This window comes from Bubalus kerabau, chromosome 11 (assembly GCF_029407905.1).
Source record: "Bubalus kerabau isolate K-KA32 ecotype Philippines breed swamp buffalo chromosome 11, PCC_UOA_SB_1v2, whole genome shotgun sequence".
NCBI classification, from domain to species: domain Eukaryota; kingdom Metazoa; phylum Chordata; class Mammalia; order Artiodactyla; family Bovidae; genus Bubalus; species Bubalus kerabau.
The window spans coordinates 3,438,314-3,465,753 of NC_073634.1; the positions used below are offsets into that span (position 1 = coordinate 3,438,314).

The 27,440-nt window shown below is 45.9% G+C and overlaps 1 protein-coding gene across 2 annotated transcripts in view; it reads right to left on the reverse strand.

The window, feature by feature from the left end:
- Positions 1-879: 879 nt before the first annotated feature.
- MERTK (MER proto-oncogene, tyrosine kinase) overlaps positions 880-27,440 on the reverse strand; it is a 130,597-nt gene continuing 104,036 nt past the window's right edge. For both annotated transcript variants that reach the window (XM_055539290.1, XM_055539292.1), the window contains exons 11-19: positions 27,027-27,112; positions 25,317-25,412; positions 24,291-24,371; positions 19,519-19,611; positions 17,112-17,230; positions 11,367-11,476; positions 10,043-10,202; positions 8,996-9,132; positions 880-1,925 (exon numbers count right to left, since the gene is read on the reverse strand). In XM_055539290.1, coding sequence (XP_055395265.1) covers positions 1,412-1,925; positions 8,996-9,132; positions 10,043-10,202; positions 11,367-11,476; positions 17,112-17,230; positions 19,519-19,611; positions 24,291-24,371; positions 25,317-25,412; positions 27,027-27,112 — 1,396 coding nt within the window. In that variant the 3' untranslated portion in view covers positions 880-1,411. The remainder of the gene's footprint in view (positions 1,926-8,995; positions 9,133-10,042; positions 10,203-11,366; positions 11,477-17,111; positions 17,231-19,518; positions 19,612-24,290; positions 24,372-25,316; positions 25,413-27,026; positions 27,113-27,440) is intronic.

Consider the following 27,440-nt stretch of genomic DNA (forward strand, 5'->3'; position numbering starts at 1 on the left):
GGCCATAGAAGACCCTCAATCTTTCCAGCTTCGGTTTACCGGCCCACACGTGATGATGGCACTGCTCCCCATGTTAGTGACATACAGATTAGTGCAGTTTTCATAAAGTGCTTGAGACATAACAAGTGCTCAACCAGCAACGACTGTTATGACCCAGCGGAGCTGGGATGTGAACTGAGGGGTCCTGAGCTCTAAGCTTGTTTCCTGTTCACTGCCCACATCTCCCTCCCATGAGTCATGCCTTCCCACAGAAAACTGCTTTACCTCTTGGACTCATCTATGATCTTTTTTTTAGCTGAGCTGCACGGCAAGCGGGATCACAGTGTCCTGACCGGGGATGGGACCTGTGTTCTCTGCAATGGAAGTGTGGAGTCCTAACCACTGGACCACCAGAGAAGTCCCTTTTAGGATTTATTTTAAATCTTTCCACTCAGATGGTATTTTTCAACCCTCTAATATTTTTTGTTTTTCATCTCTGGGCTCTCTGGAGTGGTTTTTCCGTATCTTTTTGTTGGCTGCACTGGGTCTGTGTTGCAGAGCTCGGGTTTTCTCCAGTTGTGGCGCATGGGCTCTAGAGCGTGAAGGCTCAGAAGCTGCCATGCACAGGCCTCTCGAGTTGCAGTACTCAGGCTTAGTTGCCCTGCGGCATGTGGGATCTTAATTCCCTGATCAGGGATTAAACCCACATTCTCTGCATTGGAAGGTGGATTTTTAACCACTGGACCACCAATGAAGTCTCTTCCATATATTTAAGAAACAATATCAAGAGTGGTCAGAGCAACTGCATCAAGGGCCAGGCATCAAGAGAAGTCCTTTGCAAAGGCACTGAGGCAGCCAATGACCATATCCTCCCAAGTCTCAAGTAAGTACCACACACTCTTCCTCATTCATATTTTATTAGGAAGCCAGATCAGAGAATTCATTAGTTATAAAACTTTAAACATGAATCACTCTTATCAAATACATGATTCAGGTGGGAACACCAGATTTTTCTTAAGACCAGGAGCAACGGCAAATAGGGCATTTCATTTTACAAATGTTTAATAGTCATGAAAAAGACAAAAAACTTAAAAAAAACAAAAACAACTTTGTGCCAATGTTAACATCCAGGAACTGCGGTAGAGATGAGGCTGTCAGGGCTTAAATGTTACGATCTGCTAGAAAAGTGACATGATATAAGTCATCTTTTATTAAAATAGAATATCTTTGTCTCTTTCCACATATACATATAGATACTATCTCTTTAAATAAATATATATTATGTACTTTAAACAGTCATGACTTACTTGACAGCATTCATGTGGTGCTTTCTGGCTGGGGCATTTATTTGTTAAGGAAGGCAAATACAAAAAAAATCAAGGGTCTTCAAAGTAGGAATTTCCAGGGTTTGGAAGTAGTGTCTCAGCTCTCCTCACGTGAGGAGTTCTGAGCCTTCTGAGGCGTCATCAGCAAATACAAGCTCATCTGGCCCTGAGGTCTCCAAGGGCAGCGTGCTGGACTGGGACCAAGAGACCCCATTCCTTACCACTGTGTCCTCCGGTAAAACCCGGTTCTTCTCCGCTGTTCCTGTGGCGGGGGAAGCCACAGCTGGCTCTTCCCATCCCTCATTGCCCCCATTCAGGATGTACCGTTCCTCCTGAGGTCTGTGCTCATGAACTTCCGCGGTGACCACGCTGATGGTGGCGCTGGGCATGCAGGAAGCAATGATGGAGTCGGGATGGATGCTCAAGTCCAGCTGAGTCAGTGCCGAGCCCTCGGCCCGGCCCTCCCCACTCTCTGGAAACTGCGTGTTGACATAAATGACTTCAGCGTTGTCCCCAACCACAGGCAGACTCTCTAAGAGCTTTTTTAGCTGCAGTCTCAGCACTGAAAAGGTGGGGCGGTCCAGGGGCTCAGCTCTCCAGCACGAGTGCATGATTTCATACCTGGAAGCAAAGAGGAGTGCGTGACCTCCCCAGCACAGCACCCAGAGCCCATGTGCCAACCATCCAGTTGTCCCACTCAGGAGGGAATGGAGGGGCTTGGGGATGGAGGTGAGAGTGGGGGTCAGCATCCTGGCTACACACTCACCGTCGTTCCAGGCCCCGCGAGCCTCGAGGAATGAAGTCGAGAGGCGGGTTGGGGTGGACAGGCGTGTGAACCATGAGGCAGTGCTATGACAGCAAGAGGCAAGCCTGGGCTCAGACAGCCCCTGATTAGGGGTGGCTGCAGCTTCGGGCATGTGTGCGGCTGCTACGTCGGGGCCATCTGCTCCAGGAAGCAGACGTGCATGGCCATTCACAGGCACGGGGACCCCTGCTCTTGTCCGTGACCTCTACCTTCTCTGGTAAACGAATGATGACTGACCATAGTATTTACTATCTAACAGCTGTCATTTAAGGTACTTTCAGACATGTTAGCTTGGCAGCAACACATGTCCCCACACAAGTACTGTTAAACCCATTTTATAGACAAGTCTCCGGAGAGGGTGATGCTAGGCCCTTCCTAGTTTGAGGGGGAAACTGACCCACACTGAGGAGTGTCTGGTGTCCCAGCCCATGTTCTTAACCACTGAGCTGCCCCGCCTGCCATGGGTCAGACCCTCATGCGTCTGGCTTCCACTGTCTGGGCAAATGGGGGACCATGGAAAGATTGTGTTTAGCAGCATTTTCACGATCAGATGATAATTTTAAGAAAAGCAGGTTTGGATGCCACCCAAAGGATATGTTAGGATCCTGGGGGTGATGAAAAGAGGAAGACAGGAGAAAGGACAGCCCATGCACTCTTGCAGGAAAGAGGGACCTGAACTGCTCATTCATTTACATGCTCTGTGATGTCACTGTGCCTAGGTTCCCACAAGTGTGACCACTCTAGACCCTGCCCAGCCCTGGGCTTCTGTGGTTTGATAGCACAAGCGGACCCTGTTTTATTGCATTTCCTCCCCACCCCGCACAGGCATAAACCCATGCTCCTTCTAGCATTTCGTTTTATCACACTTCAAGATACTGTGTTTTTTACAAATTAAAAATTTTTATTGATTTATTTGGTTGCACTAGGTCTTAGCTGTGGCACAAAGATTTTCAATCTTCGTGGCAGCATGTGGGATCTTTAGTTGTGGCGTGCAGGATCTAGTTCCCTGACCGGGGATCAAACCCAGACCCTTTGCATTGGGAGCCCGGAGTCTTGGCCACTGAACTGCAAGGGAAGCCCCTGTTTTTTACAAATTGAAGGTTTGCGGCAACCCCGTGGCGAGCAAGTCTGTTGGTGCCATCACAGTCCAATAATTCTCACAATATTTCAAACTTTCATTATTAATGTTTGTTAGGGCGACCTGTGATTCAGTGTTCTTTGATGTCACTATTATAATATGTTTGAGATGCCGCAAACTGTGCCCATGGAAGACGGCAGATTTAATCAGAGGATGTTGTGTGTGTTCTGACGGCTCTGCTGCTGCTGCTGCTGCGTCGCCTCAGTCGTGTCCGACCCTGTGCGACCCAGAGACGGCAGCCCAGCAGGCTCCCCCGTCCCCGGGACTCTCCAGGCAAGAACACTGGAGTGGGGTGCCATTTCCTTCTCCAATGCATGAAAGTGAAAAGTGAACGTGAAGCCGCTCAGTCGTGTCCGACTCTGTGCGACCCACAGACGGCAGCCACCAGGCTCCCCCGTCCCCGGGACTCTCCAGGCAAGAACACTGGAGTGGGCTGCCATTTCCTTCTCCAGTGCATGAAAGTGAAAAGTGAAAGTGAAGTCGCTCAGTCGTGTCTGACTTGTCGCTACCCCATGGACTGCAGCCCACCAGGCTCCTCCATCCATGGGATTCTCCAGGCTAGAAAATCTGGAGTGGGGTGCCATTGCCTTCTCCTCTGACGGTTCTACCCACTGGCTATTCCGCAGTCCCATTCCCTCTGTTTGGAACTCTTTCTCTTCTGAGAGAGAGATTGTTATATTTCTGAGACATAACAATATTGAAATTAAGCCATTGATAACCATGCAACGGCCCCTAAGTGTTCAAGCTCAAGGAAGGGTCACATGTCTCTCGCTTTAAATAAAAAACTAGACATGATTAAACTGAATGAGGAAGGCATGTCAAGAATGAAAGCCAAGACAGGCCAGAAGCCTCTTGGGCCAGTTAGCCAAGTTCTGAAAGCAAAGGAAAAATTCTTGAAGGAAACTGAAAGTGCTGCTCCAGGGAACACGCAAATGATGAGAAAGCAAAACAGCCTCATTGCTGATATGAAAGAACTTCAGTGGTCTGGACAGAAAATCAAACCAGCCACAGCATTCCCTTAAGCCAAAAACAAATTCAGAGCAAGGCCCTAACTCTCCTCAATTCTACGAAGCCTGAGAGGTGAGGAAGGTGCAGAAGAAAAGTTTGAAACTAACCTGAGGTTTTAGGTAAGAAGCCATTTCTATAATATAGAAGTCCAGAGTGAAGCAGCAGGGTTATGTAGAAGCTACAGCTAATTACACAGAAGATGTAGCTCGGATAATGAGCGAAGGTGACAGCCCCAAACAACGGATTGTCAGAGTTGACAAAACAGTCCTGATTGGAAGAAGGTGCCATCCAGGGCTTTCATAGCCAGACAGCAGAAATCAAGGCCTGGCTTCAAAGCTTCAAGGCACAGACTGACTCTCTTGTTTGGAACTAATGCAATTAGCAAATGACTTTAAGTGGAAACCAGTGTCTTTTTTTTTTTTTTACCATTTCAAAAGTCCTGGGGCCCTGGAGAATTACCCTAAATTTGCTCTGCCTGTGCTCTATAAATGGAACAACAAAGCCTGGATCACAAATCTGTTTATAGCGTGGTTTACTGAATATTTTCAGCCCACTGTTGAGATCGACTGCTCAGAGAAATAGAGTCCTTTAAAAATAATCCTGCTCATTGACAATGTACCTGATCACCCAAGAGCTCTGATGGAGACGTATGAGATGTATGCTATTTTCTGCTGGCTAACACAATATCATACTGTAGCCCGTGGATCAAGGAGTAATTTAGATTTTCAAGTCTTACTACTCAAGAAATATATTCTGTAAAGCTATAGCTGCTGTGGATAGAGATTTCTTTGATGAATCTGAGCAAAGTAAATTGAAAACATTCTTGAAAAGATTCAGTATTCTATTGATAGATGCCATTAGAACATTTGTAATTCATGGCAAGAGGTCAAAATATCATCATATGTTGGAGTTCGAAAGAAGTTGGTTCCAACCATCATGGATGACTTTGAGGGTCAAGGCTTCAGTTGAGGAAGTAACTGCTCCAAAACTTTGACTACTTGATTCGAAGAGCCAACTAACTGGAAAAGACCCTGATGCTGGGAAAGATTGAGGGCAGGGTGAGAACAGGGTGGCACAGGATGACATGATTAGATAGCATCACTGACTCAATGGACATGAGTTTGAGCAAACTCCGAGAGATGGTGAAGGACAGAGAAGCCTGTCCATGGGGTCGCAAAGAGTTGGAAACAACTTAGCCACTGAACAACAATAGCAAGAGAAACAACTGAAGATATGGTTGGAATAGCAAGGGAACTAGAATAAGGAGTGAAGTCTAAAACTGTGACTGGACTGCTGCAGTTTTAACCTGGCTCTTTTTGAGGGCTAGGGGGTTGCTGCACGGTGTGCTTGTGGGATCTTAGTTCCCCAACCGGGGAATACACTTGGGCCCTCAGCAGTGAAAGCAAGAAGTCCTAACTACTGGACTGCCAGGGAATTCCCTGAATGGCTGCAATTTTATGATGAAATTTTCATGGATGAGGAGATGCTTCTCACGGATGAGGAAAGAAAGTGATTTCCTGAGATGAAACCTACTCCTGGTACAGATGCTATGAAGACTGTTGACATGACAACAAAGGATTTAGAGTACCACATAAACCTAGTTGATAAAGTGAGTCAATCGTAAAGGAAATCAACCCTGAATATTCATTGGAAGGACTGGTGCTAAAGCTGAAGCTCCAATACTTTGGCCACCTGATGCAAAGAGCCAACTCCTTTAGAAAAGCCCCTGGTGCTGGGAAAGATTGAAGGCAGGAGGAGAAGGGGACAACAGAGGATGAGATGGCTGGATGGCATCACCAACTCAATGGACATGAGTTTGAGCAAGCTCTGGGAGATGGTGAAGGACGGGGGAGCATGGTGTGCTACAGTCGACGAGGTTGCAAAGAGTCGGAACAACAACAGCAATACCACCACCACCAACAACAAAGTTGATAAAGCGACAGCAGGATTTGAGAGGACTGACTCCACGTTTGAAGGAGGTTCTCCTGTGGGAGAAATGATATCAAAGAGCATCGCCTGTTACAGAGAAATCGTTCATGAAAGGAAGAGTCGATCGATGTGGCAAAGTTCATCATCTTATTTTAAGGATTCACCATGGCCACCCCAACCTTCATCAACCACCACCCTGATCAGCCAACAGCCACCAACATCAAGGCCAGATCCTCCACCAGCAGAAAGATTATGACTTGAGGAAGGCTCTGATGATGGTTAGCATTTTTTAGCAATAAAGTGTTTTAAAAATTAAGATATGTACGTCATTTTTTTAGGCATAATGCTATTACACACTTAGACTACAGTGTAACTTTTATATGCACTGGGAAACCAAAAATTCCTGTGACTCGCTCTACTGCAGTACTCTGGAGCTGAACCCACAATAGCCGGGAGGTGGGCCTGTACTGGGGGGAGAGATGGCCGGAGTACCCTGAAACACACCTGCCGGCTGATGGGACACAGTGGGAAAAGGAAGAACACAGTGGCTTCGTGTGTCACCTGGAGCGGGGGACAGCGAGTGCTAATCACAGCAGCTGCAGCTGGGAGGCCATGAGTTCAGTTTAGGAATGTCCCCCGGAGGTGATGGGGAGCAGGGCCTGTAGCCTGGTCATTCGGAGGCAGGGGTGATGCCATGAGAAGAGACGGCTCCAGGGAGCAGGGCTCCAAGTGCACGCCGTTATGTCCATCTCTGTGTTTCTTAGAGTTGACCGAAAAATGACTGTGCATGTGTTCTGCGTGCTCAGTCATGCCTGTCTTTGTGATCCCTTGGACGATAGCCCACTAGGCTCCTCTGTCCATGGGATTTCCTGGCAAGAATAACTGCAGTGGGTTGCCATTTCCTTCTCCAGGGGATCTTCCCGATCCAGGGATGGAACCTGGGTCTCCTGCGTTGCAGGCAGGTTCTTTACCACTGAGCCACCAGGGAAGCTATAAAATGACCGAGGGGCAACCAAACACAGGCGTCAACTTATCTCCACTAAGTTTAGACAGCAAACGGAGATGTTCAGAAGGATCTGCCTCATTTTTATTAATAATTTTTTTTTCTTTTTGGCCTCAGCACATGGCATGAGGAACTTCCCTGACCAGGGGTCAAACCTGTGCCCCTGCAGCAGAAGCCCAGAGTCACAACCAGTGCACCACCAGGGAAGTATCAGCAGGGCCTGCCTCATGTTTAAGAGAGAAGGCCCCAGATTTGGAAACACAGAGGCCTCTCTGGGGGATGCTGTTGTTCCCAGCATCCAGACCCTAGAGGGGACCTGGGAAGCAGGCGTGGTTCGCCAGCGTCTCTGCAAGCCCGCAGTGGCGTGAGGGGCCAGTCTGGGCACAGTGACCACAGAGTCGCTGCTTCATCCGGCTTCCCAGCCACCCAGCATTGCTGAGACTGAGGCTCTTTCACCTACAAAATCTCTCAGAAAACTGACTCAGCCTTCCCTTGCCTTGGCTGTATGTGAATCATCTGAGACCACAGTGTGACACAGTATAGACCTAGCTAAGACCTCATAGTCAGCTTCTCCTGGAGCACAAGAGAAGCCAAGAAAGAAGCAGCCACAAAATGCCCTATTCAATATTGCTTCATGGAAAGGGCTTCCTCATTTGCAGAAGCAAATATTTCATTCATGTGGCCATTGCAGAAATGACCATGAAACCCCAGATCTAATTAAATTAGGATTTCACGATTTTCTTTTAAAGGGCTTGGGCTTTCTGTTTCTGTTCTAAATTTTATGGATTTACAACCATAATCACCACCACCACCTCCAAGCAGAGTAAGGCTCTGATCAAAAAAGCTTCCTTTTGTTTGGCTGAGATGGGATGTCAGAGGCCCACGAGCAAACTCACAGGGGCCTTCTCATGGGTGTGAGAAAGCAGAGCCAGCGTGCGAGAGTGAGTGTGTCTGTGTGTGTGGGGTCCTTCACAGGCCCACCTGCCCTAGCAGGCCGGCAAGGCATTCCATGATGGAGCCCATGCAGGTCCCCGGTCCCGAAAAGTTCTTGTTAAACATGGTGAGAATGCCCCTCTCCTTGGAGCCACAGGAAATTATTTTTATAAAATCTGCAAAGGGGAGTCCCTGGTGGTCCAGTGGTTAAGAATCCACCTGCCAATGCAGGAACACGGGTTAGACCCTGGTTGGAGAACTAAGACCCACATACTGTGGGGTAGCTAAGCTCATGGGCCGCAACAAGAAGCCACACACTGCAAGGACGATCCCGTGCGCCACAACCACTGAGCCTGAGCTCTCCAGCCCGTGCTCCACAAGAGGAGAAGCTGCCGCAGCGAGTAGCCCGAGAGCTGCAACGAAGAGTTGTCCCCACTCATAAATAAAGCCACCTTTCTTGAAAAGAGAGAGAGCAGTGAATCATCCAAGTACCCCATGCATTGTGAAGTCAACCTGTGTCTCTGTAGGATTTACAGTCCTCCATCATATACATGGCGGATTGTTTTCCGAAGCCCAGTGGACACCAAAAACTGCAGATGCTCAAGTCCCTCACCCTTGGCTCTCTTTACCTGCAGGTTCTGCTTCCACCCACACAGAAGGCCATCTGCGTTTCCTAGAAGTGATTATAGGCCTTGCGGGCACGTGTGGGCTCACTGGAGATGAGCACACACCGCCTACCCCCACAAGAGGCTTTTGGTCCCAGTGTCTGTGCGTGTCGCCCTCTGCCCGCGCCCACCTGTAAGCGGCCCCACCCCAGTGGCCGTGCGTCCCCAGGTCTTTGCTGGCTGCCCCAAGATGGAGAGCAACTGACTCACAGTTCATCCAGGCAATCCTCGGGCTGCTTCAGCCGTTGGCCGTGGAGAAGATATTCATACATCTCGTGGTTCTGGACTCCGGGGTAGGGGGTCATTCCTCGTGTGGCTATTTCCCACATGGTCACACCAAATGCCCACTGAGGACAAAGCAACAACGTGAGGGCTCAAGTCTTTCCAGAAAGGCTGAATGGACTTCTTCATTGGGAAAGGTCATTTCCTCAGAGCCCTGGCGACGGCGCACAGAGCTGACAGTGATGTTAGGGACACGCCACTCTCCCAATGCGGCAGTGACACGGGGTTGGAACGCCACAGCTCCCCATTTCTACTAGAGTTGTTTGGGAAATGAGACAAAGGCAGGCTAGCCTTTTCTGTCACTTCATTGCTCTGTTTAGTGTTCTGTTCCTACTGTTGCTGGCAAGTGTTTTCTTCTCCTGTGTGTGTGGCCTCAGTCCTGTCTAACTCTTTGTGACCCCATGGACTGTAGCCCACGAGGCTCCTCTGCCCATGGAATTCTCCAGGCAAGGATACTGGAGTGGGTTGCCATTTCCTGCTCCAGGGGATCTTCCCAGCCCCAGGATCAAACCCACATTTCCTGCATTGGAAGGCGGGTTCTTTACCACTGAGCCACCTGGGAAGCCCTGTTTTCTTTTCCCAAATCTCTGGTTATGGGTATCTGTCGTTACACAGCACCTTTTTTTTTTTTTCACAGCACCTTTTATATAGCATCTTGGTTCAAACAGCCACTGGATGAATTCATTTAATTTAATGTGAATCTGAAATATCTTAGTTGCGGGTGATAAGTCACTATATTGTAGCAGAGGAAAGTGGGGATAAATGAAGGGCCTTTGCATGTCAGGCTACTTCACCAGAATCCAATGTCCCACCTAGAATTAAAGCATCAAGCAATAAATAAAAGAGAAGGGTAAGCCTGCCCCAATCCTCAGTTCATCAAAGAGTAAGTTGTCCTGTGGCACCAGCTGAGGTCATTTCTTTCAACTTGCCTTCATCTTTGCAATGCGAGGCCCCACATCAAAGCTCTGAACATACCACATCACTTTTACTGGTGTAGACTCGGTCTGCGAGACTCTCTATGGCGATCCATTTCACAGGCATCTTCGCGATGCGGCCCTGGCGGTAGTAATCACCGCTGTAGATCTTCTTAGAGAGGCCAAAGTCCGCCACGCAGACAGTCATGTCATCTCGCAACCTACAGAGAGAGACAGAGTGAGTTCACATCCTCAGCGACATCAGAGGCAAGCCTTAAATCTCAGGTCTGCGCCCGATGCAGCTAAAAACATTCAGGATAAGTACAAAAAGTGGGCTTCCCCAGTGGATCAGCAGTAAAGTATCTGCCTGCAATGCAGGAGACACAGGTTGAATCAGGAAGACTCCTTGCAGGAGGAAATGGCAACCCCTCCAGTACTCTTGCCTGGGAAATCTCACAGACAGAGAAGCCTGGTGCGCTACAGTCCACGGGGTCACAAAGAGTCAGACATGACTGAGCGACTGAACATCAATGGCTACTGAAGCCGATTGAAGAGAGGGGGAAGCTGATGTTCAAAGTTCTTGTATAAGCCCTTATCTCTTCGCTGCAGAAGGAAAGTTTTGGTGTAGCCAGGACAAAACTGCTTCACAGGATAGCATCATGAAAACTCAGGGACAGAACTGTGATACTTTTCATGACTGTCTTCATGATTGCTGTTTAGTCACCAAGTGGTGCCTGACTCTGTGACTCCATGGACTGTAGCTTGCTACGCTCCTCTGTCCATGGGATTTCTCAGGCATGGTGAGTTGACTTATATGCAATTCTGGATCCAAAAGACCTGATGACAGTCGGGGAGGGTCCCAAAGTCACAGCTAGGACTCCGAGCTGCATGAGAGTGTGAAAATAAAAAAGTAGTCATATATACACACTATACACACTACTATATATAAAACAGATAACTAATAAGGACCTACTGCATAGCATAGGGAACTCTATTCAATACTCTGAAATGATCTATATGGGAAAATAATGTAAAAAGAGTGTGTATATAAGTATATGTACAACTGATTCACTTTGCTGTATACCTGAAACTAAAACAACATTGTAACTCAACCAGACTCCAATAAAAATTAAAAAAAAAAAGTCACAGGGGAAAGTTTTGGAAATCAACCAGACTCTTGGAGGCAGAGATAGGGAAAACCCTCAAGCAGAAAACTCAGTCGTATCTCAGGGTGGTAGAAATTCCGTCTCCAGAGCCAGCCACGCTGTTCCTCTCCCAAATCTAGTCCTCCTCTATATTTTAACAGCAACATGCCACCCACCAGTCCTACAAATATCTACCACCATGAGGTCCCAACTGCCTCCAGGATGGGCCAGGACTCTTACATGCAGTTTCGAGCAGCTAAATCTCGGTGAAGAAAGTTCCTGTTGCTGAGATACTCCATTCCCTGGGCAATGTCCACCATGAACTTCAACAGTGTCTGCAGGGGGATATGCTAGGGGGTGGAAGACATGAGGAGAGAGACTGTTATTATTATTTGGTTGTGCTGTGCAGCTTGAAGCTAGTTACTCAGTTGTGTCTGACTCTTTGAAACCCCATGGACTATAGCCCACCTAGCTTCTCCATTCATGGGATTTTCCAGGCAAGAATCCTGGAGTGGGTTTCCATTTGCTTCTCCAGAGGATCTTCCTGACCCAGGAATTGAACCCAGGTCTTCTGATTCTTTACCACCTGAGGCACCAGGGAAGCCCTGTGCAGTTTATAGGACCTTAATTCCCCAACAGGGATTGAACCCACAGGTTTCCCTGGTAGCTCAGATGGTAAAGAATCCACCTGCAATGCAGGAGACCCAGGTTCAATTCCTGGGTTGGGAAGATCCCCTGGAGAAGGGAATGGCTACCCACTCCAGTATTCTTGCCTGGGAGATTCCTGGACAGAGGAGCCTTGTGGGCTACAGTCCATGGAGTCAGAAAGAGTCAGACATGACTGAGAGACTAACACAGAGATTGAACACAGGCCATGGCAGTGAAAGTGCCAAGTCCTAACTGCTGGAATTCCTGAGAGATTTTTCTTTTAAAAGGAAACCAAGTTATTTCCCTTTGAGGGGGGAAATGATGGCTTTATTTCTTAGAAGTGTGGCCATGAAACAAGGAAATTTCCATATCACTAACGTTGGTGGCTCAGTGGTACAGAATTTGCCTGCTAATGCAGGAGATGCAGGATACGAGGGTTTGATCCCTGGGTCAGGAAGATCCCTTGGAGGAGGGCACAGCAACCCACTCCAGTATTCTTGCCTGGAGAATCCCATGGACAGAGAAGCCTGGCGGGCTGCAGCCAATGGGGTCACAAAAAGTCAGACACGACTTAAGAGACTGAGCGTGCATGCAACCTCACAAGTGAGGTTTTTAAAAGGGATGAAAACATGCAAACAAAACCAACAAACCTAAAACTTCTTGCAAATATCATATTTTATTGTTTCTTTAGAAGTATTGACAGTGAGTAATAGTCTTTTCACAAGTCATAAGGTCAAATGGGAGCCTTGTGTCCTGAGCGGCAGTGGGACCAACGGGGGAAAGGAGGGGAGGTCTGGTTTCAGTGGGGGAGGGTGTGGGGGGAAGGTCTAGGGTTTGGATGGCAAAAAGCCCTCCAAAAAGTAGCTGTTTCCAATTATGCACCCACATCTGCTATCATTTCACTTTAAAATGTTTTGAAAGATACTTTTCTTCTTCTGGACAGAAAGTAGGATAGTCTTTACTCCTTATCATGGGACCAAAGAACCACAAGTAAGGATTTAGGAATTTTCATTTTTGTTTCTCTAGGGGGCCTTTCTTTAGGTTTGAACAGTGTAGTGTGTATTTTTTTCCCCTAGGTTGTAAAAATCAAACCAGACTGTGTGTTAGAAAATCTGCTGTGTTGGGATTGATTATGAGGGTGATGATTCAGGAGGACTTCTGTGTAGTAATGCAGGGTTTTAGTGCAATCGGAGCCGTAACCAGAAGGGTTCACAAGTTCCTAGAACTCATAAATGAGTCCATCCTTGATACATTCTCCCCCAAGGGGCTGGACTGTCATGGCTTACTCTCTATGGCACTTGAGTCTTCTAAAGTGGTACTGATGAAGACACTGAAGTTTTTAAAAAACTTATTTATTTTGGCTGTGCCAGGTCTTAGTTGTGGCACTTGGGATCCTTAGTTGTGGCATGTAGGATTGAGTTCCCTGACTAGGGATCGAACCTAGGCCCCCTGCACTGTGAGCGTGAAGTCTTAGCCACAGGACCGCCAGGAAAATCCCAAGATACTGAATTTTTAATGATTTATATTTCCCAACTAAGACACACATCAATCATAGACTGTATAACAAAATGCTTTAATTATCCTTTACCCTTAAAGAAAATGTAAGCAAATCAGGCATGAATCCTTATGTCTCTATTCTGTATATTTGGGGCATTTGGTTTTCTATATTCTAATTTCTAGGAAAGGATTTGGGTGCTAAGAAATATCAAATCTGCTGACATTTGTGAAAGGATAATGAATACCAGGTGCTATTGCTTTGTGTCATTTTTTTTCCCAAGCACAACTACATTATTCCTGCAGACTGTGACCAAAGGTCATGTAAAAGATTACTGTGAGGCAAAACTAGTAAATGAGTTCAATAAGGTCGCAGGATACTAGGTTGACATACAAAACTCAATTGCATTTCTATGCCCTAAACAATGAACTGTCCAAAAATGAAATTAAGAAAACATCTACAAAAGAATTAACAACAAAATACTTAGGAATAAATTCAACAAAAGAAGTGCAAAACTTATACTCTGACAACTATAAAGCAAAAGAATTAAATTAATTCTAAATTAATAGAGAAGTGTCCAGTGTCCATGGATCAGAAGACCAGGGGTGCTGCTCACGCAAAGAACAGTGTGGCACCTGGCTCTGCTGAAAAGGCACACTCACGTGACTGAGACCACTCCAGGAGGAACAGAGGTATCTATTCCCAAGGACCTGACTGATAAGGCAGCAGAGATTTGAATAAAAGCTTGATTTTCTAGTTTGCCTATGAAGCATTTTGTGACTTCCAGTTTTACCTGTGGCTATAAGGTAGCAAAATATAAAAATACACCCCTTTAAAATTTTTATAAAAACCTGGGGGTTTTCATCATTGGAAATACACTTGTATTTTTGCAAATAGAAATGATTCATTAGCAAGTAAAATGCTGTGTACTTGTTTTCTTACTTGTTAATTTATTTTTTAAAACTTTTTTATTTTTTGTTCAAAAAAACATAAGATGACAGCAGTATTTTTGGCAGACATAGACAAACTGATTCTAGAATTTACATGGAAGGGCAACAAAACTAGAAGAGTGAAAACAATTCTGAAAAAGTAGGATAAATTTGGAGGAATCACATTACCCGATTTTATGACAATAAAGCTACCGTAATATCGATGATGTGGTAAGGGCAAAGGATGGACCATAGCTTGATGGAACAGAGAAGAGAACTCAGAAACAGACCCACACGTGTACACACAGTTGATTTTTAACAAAGGTGCAAAAACAATAAATGGATGAAGGATAACCTTTTCACAAATGATGCTGGTCATCTATAAACAAAATAGCAACAGACTAAATTTCACCCCATTAATGAAAAATGGCTCACAGACTTAAACATAACATGTAAACAAATTTTTAGAAGAAAACATAGAAGAAAATCTCTTATACCTAGGGTTAGGCAAAGAGTCCTTAGGCATAACAGCAAAAGTATGATCCATTAAAATAAAAAACTGATGGGACTTCTCTGGTAGTACAATGGATGAGAATCTGCATGCCAATACAGGAGACAAGGGTTTGATCCCTGATCTTGGAAGATTCAAGGGAGCGACTAAAGCCACTGAGCCACTAAAGCCTGTGTGCGACAAGTACTGAAGCCCGGGTATTCCCGGGCCCATGAGACACAGCTAAAGCCCGTGTGTTCCAGGGCCCATGGGACACAACTAAAGCCTGTGTGCCATGAGTACTGAGGCCAGTGTGTTCCAAGGCCCATGGGACACAGCTAAAGCCCGTGTGCCACGAGTACTGAGGCCCAAGAGTTCCAGGGCCCATGGGACTCAGGTAAAGCCCATGTGCCACGAGTACTGAGGCCCGTGTACTCCAGGGCCCATGGGACACAGCTAAAGCCCGTGTGCCACGAGTACTGAGGCCCAGGTGTTCCAGGGCCCATGGGACTCAGGTAAAGCCCATGTGCCACGAGTACTGAGGCCCAAGAGTTCCAGGGCCCATGGGACTCAGGTAAAGCCCGTGTGCCACGAGTACTGAGGCCCGTGTACTCCAGGGCCCATGGGACACAGCTAAAGCCCGTGTGCCACGAGTACTGAGGCCCAGGTGTTCCAGGGCCCATGGGACTCAGGTAAAGCCCGTGTGCCACGAGTACTGAGGCCCAGGTGTTCCAGGGCCCTTGAGACACAACCACTGAGCCCACATGCTACAACCACCAAAGTTGCCACCCCCTCGAGCCTGTGCTCTACAGCAAGAGAAACCACCACGGTAAGCTCCTGGACCACAAGGAGGAGTGGCCCCGACCCACCGAAACTGGAGAAAGCCCAAGCACAGCAACAAGACCCAGTGCAACCAAAAATAAATACATAAATTGTGAAAACCAAAATAGGCATGAGCATGGGACCATCACGGGAGCCAGAAGAAGGCAGGAACTCTTTCTCTTTTAGGTTCTTTCCACCATCCCTTGAAAGAACAGAACAAAACCAAGAAAAAGAAAATAAAAAATCTCCTGGTATTTCCATAACACTTGCACACAATACCAACAGGGGCATCAAGGTATAGGAGAGAAGGCTCCAGAAAATGTTCTCCGTAAACTGGTCTCAGGTTTTAGGTTTTTTTTTTTTTACGATTTACTTTGTTTTTAAAAATACTCGTATTTTATTTATTTATTTGGCTGTGCTGTGTCTTAGTTGCAGCAGTCGGAGTCTTCGATGTTTTGTAGCGGCGCATGGCATCTTTAGTTGAAACAGGTGGGCTCTAGTTCCCTGACCAGGGATGGAACACAGGCCGCCTGCCCTGAGAGTGCAGAGTCTTAACCACTGGACCACCAGGGAAGTCCCTATTTACTTTAGTTTTGACTTTGCTGCACAGGCTTTTCTCTAGCTGCAGTGAGCGGGGACTACTCTTCATTCTGATGCGGGGGCTTCTCCTTGTAGCGGCTTCTCTTGTTGGGACCCGGGCTCTAGGTGCATGGGCTTCAGTAGTTGGGGCTCCCAGGCTACAGGGTGCAGGCTCAGTAGATGTGGAGCACTGACTTAGTTGCTCCGTGGCATATGGGATCTTCCTGGGCCAGGGATGGAACACGTGTCCTCTGCACTGGCAGGTGGATTCTCAACCACTAGACCACCAGAGAAGCCCAGGTTTGTGGTTTTTCCAGCTGTCTCCATAAACTTTCGATAAGTGGCCTTCCTCCCTGCTCACCTGTCTCATGGGATGAGGACCTTCCCCTGCGGTGCTGCCAGGCACCACGTTGCTACTGCTCTCTCATCAGGACCCCGTCCACCACCTGGGGCTGGGGGGCGAGGTGCTGCAGTCTAAGGGCCCGTTTCTGGTTGGTTTCTCTGTGCTGTGAGGCTTCATGGCAAGGCTTGTGGGGTCTCAGGGGTGGCCCTCTCTCAGGGGCACCATGGAAGGTAGGCAGGCAGGCCCACCAATTCCTAACATGCTTTCTGATTCTGAGGACAGAGGGGCTCGGGACAAATAGCAAGATGGATGCAACCAATTCCCCCTCCGGCTGTCTGAAAAAAACTCCGTGCAACTGGGAACTGAGACGGCACCGACATCTGGTGATTTCATAGTAAACAATCCAAAAAAGGAGACTGAAGGAAAGAGCCACTCTGATAGCAAGAGGGGCCCACTCAGCTCCACCCCCAGCTGGCTTCTCCCCCACATAAGATGAGAATAATAAAACCTGTGGGCAGGTCTGCTGTGACGATGGACACCCTACATCAACCCCCAGGGCCAGTGAGCACTGGACAAAGGCCAGCGTCCCCTGCTTCCCTTTCTAGGTTAGATGCTGAGGTTGTCCTGGCCCTGTCGTGGGAGCCCCGAGTACTGTTCAGGCAATGGGGTGATGAATTACCTTTGGTCCTGTCTCCAGTCGGGAATAGAGGAGGTAGGTGTGCAGATCCCCGTATTTCATGAAGGGTAAAATCACCATGGGCCTGGGGATGCCCTGAGGGCTCATTTCTATACATACGCCTGGAATTAAAACCAGAGAGTAAGTTACAAAGAGCCCTTGTTAGCAGTGACCAGAAAATGCGCTGCAGGAGCGCTGGGTAATTGAAACCAGGCACTCTCAAATTAACAGTTAAAAAAACAAAACAAAACACTCATAACTCACACACTCTGTGTTTTAGAATACGGAACACACACTGGGGTCCACTTCTTGTTTTTTTTTTTTTTTTTCTTTCAGACTAGTGCCAATCTTTGCATGAAAGTTCTCAAAAAAGTAATCAATACCAAGTACAGCCATGGAGAAGGATATGGCAACCCACTCTGGTATTCTTGCCTGAGGAATCCCACGGACAGAGGAACCCGGTGAGCTACAGTCCATGGGGTCGCGAAAGAGTCAGACACGACTTAGTGACTAAACAACAAAAAACAAGTAGCTCATGGAGTTTTTGTTATACTGAGTCAAACTGAGGGGGAGGTGACCACAGTAGAATTCGAGAGCAAACTAGTTTCAGATGATGGTTAAATAATTAATCATATTAAGTCCCCTGCAACCAAATACTTAAAACTATTGGAAGAATTAATTCTGAGGGCCCATAGGTGAAATCCATGTCTCTAAATGTTAACAGTTATACAGAGGAAAAGCTCCACATCATTTGTCACAGATGCTACAATCAGAGTCTGTCTGAGATCAGGCTCGCAAAGCTCTTGCAGATGGTAGTCAACGACTAAGCACCACTGTCCTCAGACTCTGCTGAAGTCAATAGCTACAAATGAGCCACAGGAGTTTCTTTGACACAACACTGTCTCCAAACATTAGTTTTCCCATCTCTCTGGCAGTGTCCATCATAATAAACATTGAAAATTCCAAGAATATAGCATTTATCAAGTCAAAGGACAGCAAAAAAAGAAGTCAGCAGAACATTCAATTATTTTTAGGTTGCTCTCCCCTTTTGGAAGAGCATCACATACCAACCACTTGAGACCAGCTCTCCATTGAGTATTAGTAAATGGTGTCACAAAACCAAATTCTCATTGTTAAATCACTGACTCAAATCCCATGAAACTGCCAACATAGATCCCAAGAAATTAATATGTTAAAAATTTTTTAATATCTTTTCAAGTACTGATTTCTTAGGTTGTGCTGTGCTTAGTTGCTCTGTCATGTCTAACTCTTCATGACCCCATGGACTGTAGCCAGCCAGGCTCCTCTGTCCATGGGATTCTCCAGGCTAGAATACTGGAGGGGGTTGCCATGCCCTCCTCCAGAGGATCTTCCCAACCCAGGATTGAATCCAGGTCTCTCTCACTGCAGGTGAATTCCTTGTTGTCTGAGCCACCAGGGAAGCCACATTTCTTGGGCTCTATATTGACAATTTCATGGGACTTGATTCAATTGATTTAAAAACTGTTTCTCAGGACTTTCCTGGTGGTCCAGTGGTTAGTACTCCTAGCTTACACTGCAGGGAGCAGATTAAATCCCTGAGGGGAATTAAGACCCGTATGTCACTTGGTGGAGCCAAAAAAAGTTTTAAGAAAAATTGTTTCTCAAAGATGATCTATGGAATTTGTCTAATTTTCTGCTTTGCCCTACTAGCCTTTGATTCACGTGCAACCTGAAATCAAGACAAATTGTAGCATAACCAGCTTTCATGTCTTGTAAGTGGGGTGGTAGTGGTGGTTTAAGGGCTACGTCGTGTCTGACTCTTTTTCGACCTCATGGACTGTAGCCCGCCAGGCTCCTCTGTCCGTGGAATTCTTCAGGCAAGAATACTGGAGTGGGAGAATACTGGAGGAGCCATTTCCTTCTCCAGGGGATCTTCGAGACCCAGGAAATGAACCCAGATCTCCTGAATTGCAGGCAGATTCTTTACCGACTGAGCCATCAGGGAAGCCCTGTGAGGGCGGGGGGTGGGGGTGGGGGTAAGTGAGGCTATTTTAATCCACAGCAACTTAGAATTCTGTGGACACTAAACACTCCTGAGTTCACTGGTATCCAGGAAATTTAGGCCTATTTTTACAACCAGCTTCAGAAAAATGCAACCATAAAAAGTCTTTTGGGAGAAAAACTCAACTCTTTTTTTTTTTTCTTTTGCAGGATATTAGTTCCCCAACCAGGGATTGAACCCAGGCCTCCTGCAGAGGAAGGGCTGAGTCCTAACCACGTGACTACCAGGGAATTCGCAAAAACCCAATGTTATGAAGTACTCTGGGGTTATACAAGGCATGTTTATCTGCCCCAGAGATTTTTGCTTTGGCCCAGAGTGTATCAGCCGAGGCCCTAGGGTCATCCAAAGCTGCATTTCCGTGAGTACCTAGGAGCCGAATGACGTTCGGATGGTTGAAGTCTTTCATGCACGCAGCCTCACTGAGAAATTCCTCAATCTCTCGTTGCGAAAAGTTGTCCACTAAAAGAAAAGATGGAAAAAGTTAGCCATGAGTTATTACTCAGAGAAGGGGAAAGAGGAATAGCAATCTTATTTTTTAAAAGTAAAATCAGGAAAAGGCAAAATGATAGTGACAGTAAGCATGGTTGCCAGGGACTGGTTGGGGGAGGGATGAATCGGTTGCCTATAGGGATTTTCAGGAGGTGAAACTTCTGTGTGACCCTGGAATGGTGGACACAGGACATAATGCATTTGTCAAAACCTACAGAACATACAACACAAGTTGGACCCTAATGTAATCTGTTGTTGCCGTTTACTTGCTAAGTTGTGTCCAACTCTTCGTGGCCCTGTTGGACTGTAGCCCACCAGGCTCCTCTGTCCTTGGGATTTCCCAGGCAATACCAAAGTGGCCTGCCATGCCCTTCTCCTGGGGATCTTCTTGACCCAGGGATCAAACCCATGTCTCCTGCATTGGCAGGTGGATTCTTTACTGCTGGAGCCACCAGGAAAGCCCCCTTCTATAAATCTAAAACCATTCTAAAAATTAAGAGATCAAACCAGTCAATCCTCAAGGAAATTAGTCCTGAATATTCATTGGAAGGACTGATGCTGAAGCTGAAACACCAATACTTTGGCCATCTGATGCGAAGAACTGACGCATTGGAAAAACCCTGATGCTGGGAAAGATTGAAGGCAGGAGGAGAAGAGGACAACAGAGGATGAGATATTGGGGTGGCATCACCAACTCAATGAACATTGAGTACGAGCAAGCTCCGGGAGTTGGTGATGGACAGGGAATCTTGGGGTGGGGCAGTCCATGGAGTCACAAAGAGTCGGACATGACTGAGTGACTGAACTGAACTGATTATTAATAGCAAAAAACAAAAAAAAAACCCCAACACCTAAAATCGAATCCAACTGGTCTGTTGCAATGATTTTTGCCTCAAAAAAAGAACAAATTGCTTCTCTCTCTCAGCACATTTCTTGCAAGTCTGGTTGCTCAATTCTGCCTTGTGAACTAGATGCACTTTCATACCAAGTTTCTGGAATCATGCCAACTCAAAAGAGACATTTAAAATTCTATAATTAGGCTGAGTGAAGTAAGCCAGTCACACGAGGAAAATACTGTATGATTCCACTTTTGTGAGGTGTTTCAGTTCAGTTCAGTTCAGTCGCTCAGTTGTGTCCGACTCTTTGCAACCCCACGAACCACAGCACATCAGGCCTCCCTGTCCATCACCAACTCCTGGAGTCCACCCAAACCCATGTCCATTGAGTCGGTGATGCCATCCAACCATTTCATCTTCTGTCATCCCCTTCTCCTCCTGCCCTCAATCTTTCCCAGCATCAGGGTCTTTTCAAATGAGTCAGCTCTTTGCATCAGGTGGCCAAAGTATTGGAGTTTCAGCTTCAACATCAGTCCTTCCAATGAACACCCAGGACTGATCTCCTTTAGGATGAACTGGATCTACTTGCAGTCCAAGGGACTCTCAGGAGTCTTCTCCAACACCACAATTCAAAAGCATCAATTCTTCGGGGCTCAGCCTTCTTTATAGTCCAACTCTCACATCCATACATGACCACTGGGAAAAACCGTAGCCTTGACTAGATGGACCTTTATTGACAAAGTAATGTCTCTGCTTTTTAATATGCTGTCTAGGTTGGTCATAACTTTCCTTCCAAGGAGTAAGCATCTTTTAATTTCATGGCTGCAATCACCATCTGCAGTGATTTTGGAGCCCCAAAAAATAAAGTCAGCCACTGTTTCCACTGTTTCCCCATCTATTTGACATGAAGTGATGGGACCAGATGCCATGATCTTTGTTTTCTTAATGTTGAGCTTTAAGCCAACTTTTTCACTCTCCTCTTTCACTTTCATCAAGAGGCTCCTTAGTTCTTCTTCACTTTCTGCCTTAAGGGTAGTGTCATCTACATATCTGAGGTTATTGATATTTCTCCCGGCAATCTTGATTCCAGCTTGTGGTTTGTCCAGCCCAGCATTTCTCATGATGTACTCTGCATATAAGTTAAATAAGTAGGGTGACAATATACAGCCTTGACGTAGTCCTTTTCCTATTTGGAACCAGTCTTAGGATGATGTATTTTGTGTTATTTTTAGTCACTTCATTGTGTCCAACTCTTTGCAACCGCATGGACTGTAGCCCGCCAAGCTCCACTGTCCATGGGGTTTCCCAGGCAAGAGTACTGGAGCAGTTTGTCATTCTCTTCTCCAGGGGATCTTCCCAACCTGGGGGTTGAACCCATGTCTCCTGCATTGGCAGGAGGATTCTTTACCACTGAGCTGCTACAATTAAAATCAACCATAGGGAATTCCCAGGTGGTCCAGTGGTTAGGATTCTGCACTTACACTGCTAAGGGCCCTGGTTCAATCTCTGGTTGCAGAACTAAGATTCTGCAAATCTTGCAGGGTGCATCCCCACCAAAAAAATAGGAAAAAAATCAAACATAAAGCCGGCACACTTTAGGGAATGCACATTAACATTAACAGGAGTGGAGTGTTGGCTGGAGTCACATATAAGAGCATGTAGTACAGGGTCTGTGCCTCCTATGGGCTTAATATATATTAATCCTCCTATCAAAGCAAACTCAGGAAATATCTGCCCACTTCGCGCCAAACAACCAAGTGTGATGGTGGGCAAAACCCTCCCCCGTGGTGCAACCCCTCCAGGCCAGTGTAGAAGAGGGTGTGACTTGGAGTCCAGAGACTGACTGGGCTTTCAATCTTTGATCATTAGCATGGATGCGATTCCTATACAAATTACCCTAATTTTCTATTTTCTTTCATTCTTTTCTTAAAATGTACTTGTATTTATTTATTTATTTTGTGGCTGTGCTGCATGGCATGTGGGACCTTAGTCCCCTGACCAGAGACCCCTCAGGGATTCAGTCTGTGCCCCCTGCAGTGGAAGCGCAGAGTCTTAATCACTGGGCCACCAGGGAAGTCCTGTGCACGTTCAGTCGCTCAGTCGTGTCTGACTCTTGGCGACCCTGTGGACTGTAGCCTGCCAGGCTCCTCTGTCCATGGAAATTTCCAGGCAAGAATACTGGAGTGGTTGCCATTTCCTTCTTCAGGGGGTCTTCCCAACTCAGGAATCAAGCCTGTGTCTCTCTGGACACCAGCACAGATTCTGGAGTGTTCTAATTGGCATCTATCACTATTTTTGTCAACGCTGTATTAATAGTTCCTCCTCCTCCACACTGGAACCAAAGTGAACATTCCAGAACGTCGTCTGCTCTTGTTCCTCATTGCTGAAGACTCTTAACAGTGCTTTACCACTCATGGGTTGGAAACAGACTCTGTGATGACTTTTCAGGCCCTTCCTGACCCAGATGCAGACACTCTCCTCAGCTCACTTGGAGACTGTAGTCCATGATCACGGCTCTCCTTCCTATGCCTTTGACCAAAGAACACTTCTCCTCTCTCTGAGAATCCTGCCTTCCAGGCAGCCCACAGCTTCCTGCAGACCCACACAAACACTCTCATGTGAGGAAGTGAATCCACCAAGCTAAGCCAGAATGACCCCTGGGGTCAGATGCTGCTACCAGATCCATCCAGCCTTGGAAATTCATGCCTTACTTTGGAATCATTATTTCTACTAGGTGAGGCACGAAGGTAGAGAGTAAACAACAAACGCTATTGTCTCATGTGTTGGGGCTCAGGGTGGGTCATCCCAAAATACGCCACAGTGGCATACTGATTATTCTGAATTACAGTTACTTAGGAAATGGCTAATGCAAGAGGGACGCTCTGACCCTCCTTTTTGTCTTCCTGAAAGCAGGAAATAAATCTCTCACGTGAAAGATGAAGGATATCCTTATCACCAGAGATAGGGAATTCAGGCTGAAGAAGCCTGTATAAACAAACCTTGATAGGTCTTTAAACTGACTACCCCAAGCCCAAACTCTGTTTGGATTCTTCACTTAATTGGACATCTCACTCAAGTTTCTTTGTCCTGTCATTCCCTCACAATTGTGTTGTTTCTCTAAAACATTTACACAGCGCCTCCTTTGGCCACTTTGTAAGTCCCATTTCTATGAGATCTTCCTGGGCATTAATTAAAATTTATGTTTTTTCTCCTTTTAATCTGTCCTGTGTTAATTTTATTATTAGGCCAGCCATGAGAACTTAAGATGGGTGGCGAGGCAAATATCCCCCTCCCTGGCAAGTGTAAAGAACATGCAAAAATCTATCTGTATAACTGAATCATTTTGCTGTACCCCTGAAACTGTGTAAGCCAACTGTGTGCATGCCTGCTCAGTGACTCAGTGACTCGTGCCCAACTCTTTGCGGCACCATGGACTGTAGCCCACCAGGCTTCTCTGTCCGTGGGGATCCTCCAGGCAAGAGTACTGGAGTGGGTTGCCATTCCCTTCCCCAGCGGATCTTCCCATCCCAGGGATCAAACTCTTGTCTCCTGCATTTCAGGCAGTTTCTTTACCACTAGCACCACCTGGGAAGCCCATAAATCAACAATACTTCAATAATAAATACATAAATAAACAAAACATGAAAAAAGAAAAGAATATACAATGCAGGTATGAACAGTTCATTATAGTAGCTCTCCCTCTGTGACTTGATAGGGATCATGACATATGAACTCCATCATCCATCACTGGCCTGATGAAGCACCAGATGCTGAAATAGCTGCCCGCCCCTCGAACAATCGGGGTTAACTCACGCTTCATGGTTTTCACAGCCACCTTCTGAGAGGTTCCATCTTCCTGATTAAGATTTCCTTCCATGACAGACCCAAACTCTCCTGTGAAATAAAACATCTATATTGACCTTGTGCAAAATCTCTGCTGCCCACAGAAGTGGGACAGCACCAGAGCTGTTATTTGCATGTGACCCCAGAGTGACCTCCACACAGCAGCTGGGGAGAGCCGGCCAGGCCCCCTACGCTGGCCCACCCAGGGCACAGGCCGTGCACTAGCCCCCTGCTGTCACAGGCTTGTTTGGCTCAGACTTAGCTCAGTTCATCACTTTATTAAGCATCAAAACTGATCCAGGAAACGTATAAGACAACCTGGAAATTGTTACTGACATGCATCAAGTACAAACTCTTAATACTTCTATCATTCATCCTAAGATGATTTTGACATGCAATGTGTATCTTCACTTTTGTTCCTATGTAACTTGGCAGGTGCAAAGAACAGTAAGCTTAAGAACTAGAGGAAAACATTGGAAGTGTATGGTAAGCCGACCAATGAACTGCTGCTTTTTAATGAAGGAAGGGAATTGATATGTTTAAGAGGCTCTTTTCTTTTTTAAATTGTGTTATTTATTTATTTACTTTTGGCTGTGTCGGGTCTTGGGGATTTCTCTAGTTGTGGTGCGTGGCTTTCTCATTGTGGTGGCTTCTCTTGTTGCAGAGCTTGGGCCTCAGTAGTACTGGGACACAGGACTAGCTGCCCGCGGCACGTGGGATCTTCCCTGACCAGGGACTGAACCCATGGCCCTGCATTGGTAGGCAGATTCTTTAACACTGGGCATCCAAGGAAGTCTGAGGCTCTTTTCATAGGTCACATCTGAGTTTCAGAAATCACTGTTTACTTTTTCATTTTAAAAGCTATAAAATAGAACTATGGATATTTGTATAAGTTAAAGTCACAAGAATGGTATTCTATTTAATATATATATTTTAAAAAATGACTGTGAGCTGCTTACCTTTTTACTCATATTTTGGAAGAAAAAAACTGCTTACCTTCCCCCAGAATTTTTCCAAGAATAAGAAGGCTCCTGTCAATCATGACATCCTCTAGTTTATTCTGCAGCTCCTCACTGACTCCCAAGCTCTGTACTATAAAAGGAGTGATGGAACATATATGACCTGTCAGGATGCTTCCTTTCGTGTGAACATAATTAAAATCATAAAGTTCCATAAAAAAGTTTAACATTTTTCTCATTTTATATGCATAGCTCTTCCTGCCAAATGTCAGTAATGAAATATCATACTTAATCCTGCTGTGATTAAAGTGAGTAAAATCAATCCCTCAGGACAAAATTAACCCTGAACGATTATAAAAATTAGAACCATTCCCATTGGGCAGTAGCAGCAGCTGGCAATCATATTCATGCAGGGGCGCTTTGCCCTTCACTTAAAAGAGTGAGGAAGACAAGTCAATATTCTTTCTAGTTTTTACTATTATATTCCTAACTATGGGATACGAAACCATCATCAGGACATCTCCCCTGCCCTCCCCGCTGGGGAAGCTGGCACAGAATCCACGGGAGACACGTCAAGAACAAGGCACAGTCTGTTTTGCATATGGTGCGTAGAACCTCGCTCTAAATGACATAAGAGGCGCAAAGTGGAATACTTGGTGGGGAGACTGAAGACTAAGATTCCTGTAAGGTATAGATATGCTGCACAATCAATGTTATCAACAAGAAGTATTAACCAGGAAAGGGAGACCAATTTGGTAACTATTGGCAAATGATTCAGTTTGTGCCATACTTCGGGAATGAGCAAGACTTTGAAAGGAAAAAAAACAATGTGGATCATTAGAAATAACACATTAGCTCTCAGCGGAAAAATTTTACCCAAATCGTCCCCCCATCAGAGAAATAAATTGGTCCAAACACAGGATTTTTTTTTTTTAATGCAAGAATAGACACCTAAATCTCAAAACTTCTGGATCAGAGAAGGAATTAATAACATTCTACATCGAATGAGTTTTTGTTTCATCGCAATCTGCATTCCATCATCCTTATATTTATTTATTGTTTTGTTTTTCGGCAAACATCCAGACACTTGAATTTGATAATATTCGAACACTTTCTACACTGTTTCTGACATTATTCAAGAACAGAGCTGTTTATTCCCATTCTTTGAGACTAAGAGTTGCTGCTCTGATTCAGCAAAGTTCAAACCATAATTGTCGCAAAGTATGTTAGGAAGTTGTTCTCTGACTTGGTTGCCAGGAAAAAACAGGAAATGAGCTCTGAGGTTATGACAGTTGCTTTGCTGTTTCTTTTAAGTCCCTCTGCCCGCATCTTCTCCTCTCACCCTGAGAGTTTCTTCTTCCTCCCATGTTTCAAACACCAGGAGTCCTTAACCCCAGGGCCTTCACCTCAAGTACAGCTCCAGGTTTCCAGGGAATTGCCCGGCAGGGAAGCCCAGGGCCATGTTGGAGTCTCTGCTTGTTGCTTTCCAAAGACATTTTGCACATTAAAGATAGACATTCTTCAACTCCTTTGGCTTTTGTTAGAAATCCATCAATTAATTTGTGGTTCTTTGCTTGTTCTTAATCATTTCTTTTTGGTCACACAGCATGTGAGAAATTAGTCCCCTGACCAGGGATTGAACCCGCATCCTCTACATTGGAAGCATGGAGTCTAAATCACTGGATACCAGGGAAGCCCCTCAACAATCTTGGCTTTTGCCAAAAGAGAGAAATGAAGGTCAACTTACAGGTGAGTTCGATGGCTTGCCGGCAGAAGGACTGCTTTGCCATGTAGCTGATGACCAATTCTGAATCCTCCTCTGTGAAGGCGCTCCTGGGTGAATGATAACGGACATCTCAGACTAGAAACAGAGAGCTCCCCAGGCTGGGGCTGAGTCCACGAGATGCTACTAGGCTGCTGCCTGTTAAGAGAGCTCTTCTAGGCCAGAAACATTTCCCACCAGGAGAAATAAGCTTCTTCCTTAGATGCATTTTAGGACTCTGTCCAGGAACCATGGAGAGTTTAGAACAACTGATAAGCTCCCAACAGCCAAAGCTGTAACAATTTGAGCAACACAATGAAGTTGTGTTGGATTATAACCCAAAGTATAAAAGGAATATTCATGAGTCCAAATTGATACATATATATATGTTTGTGTATA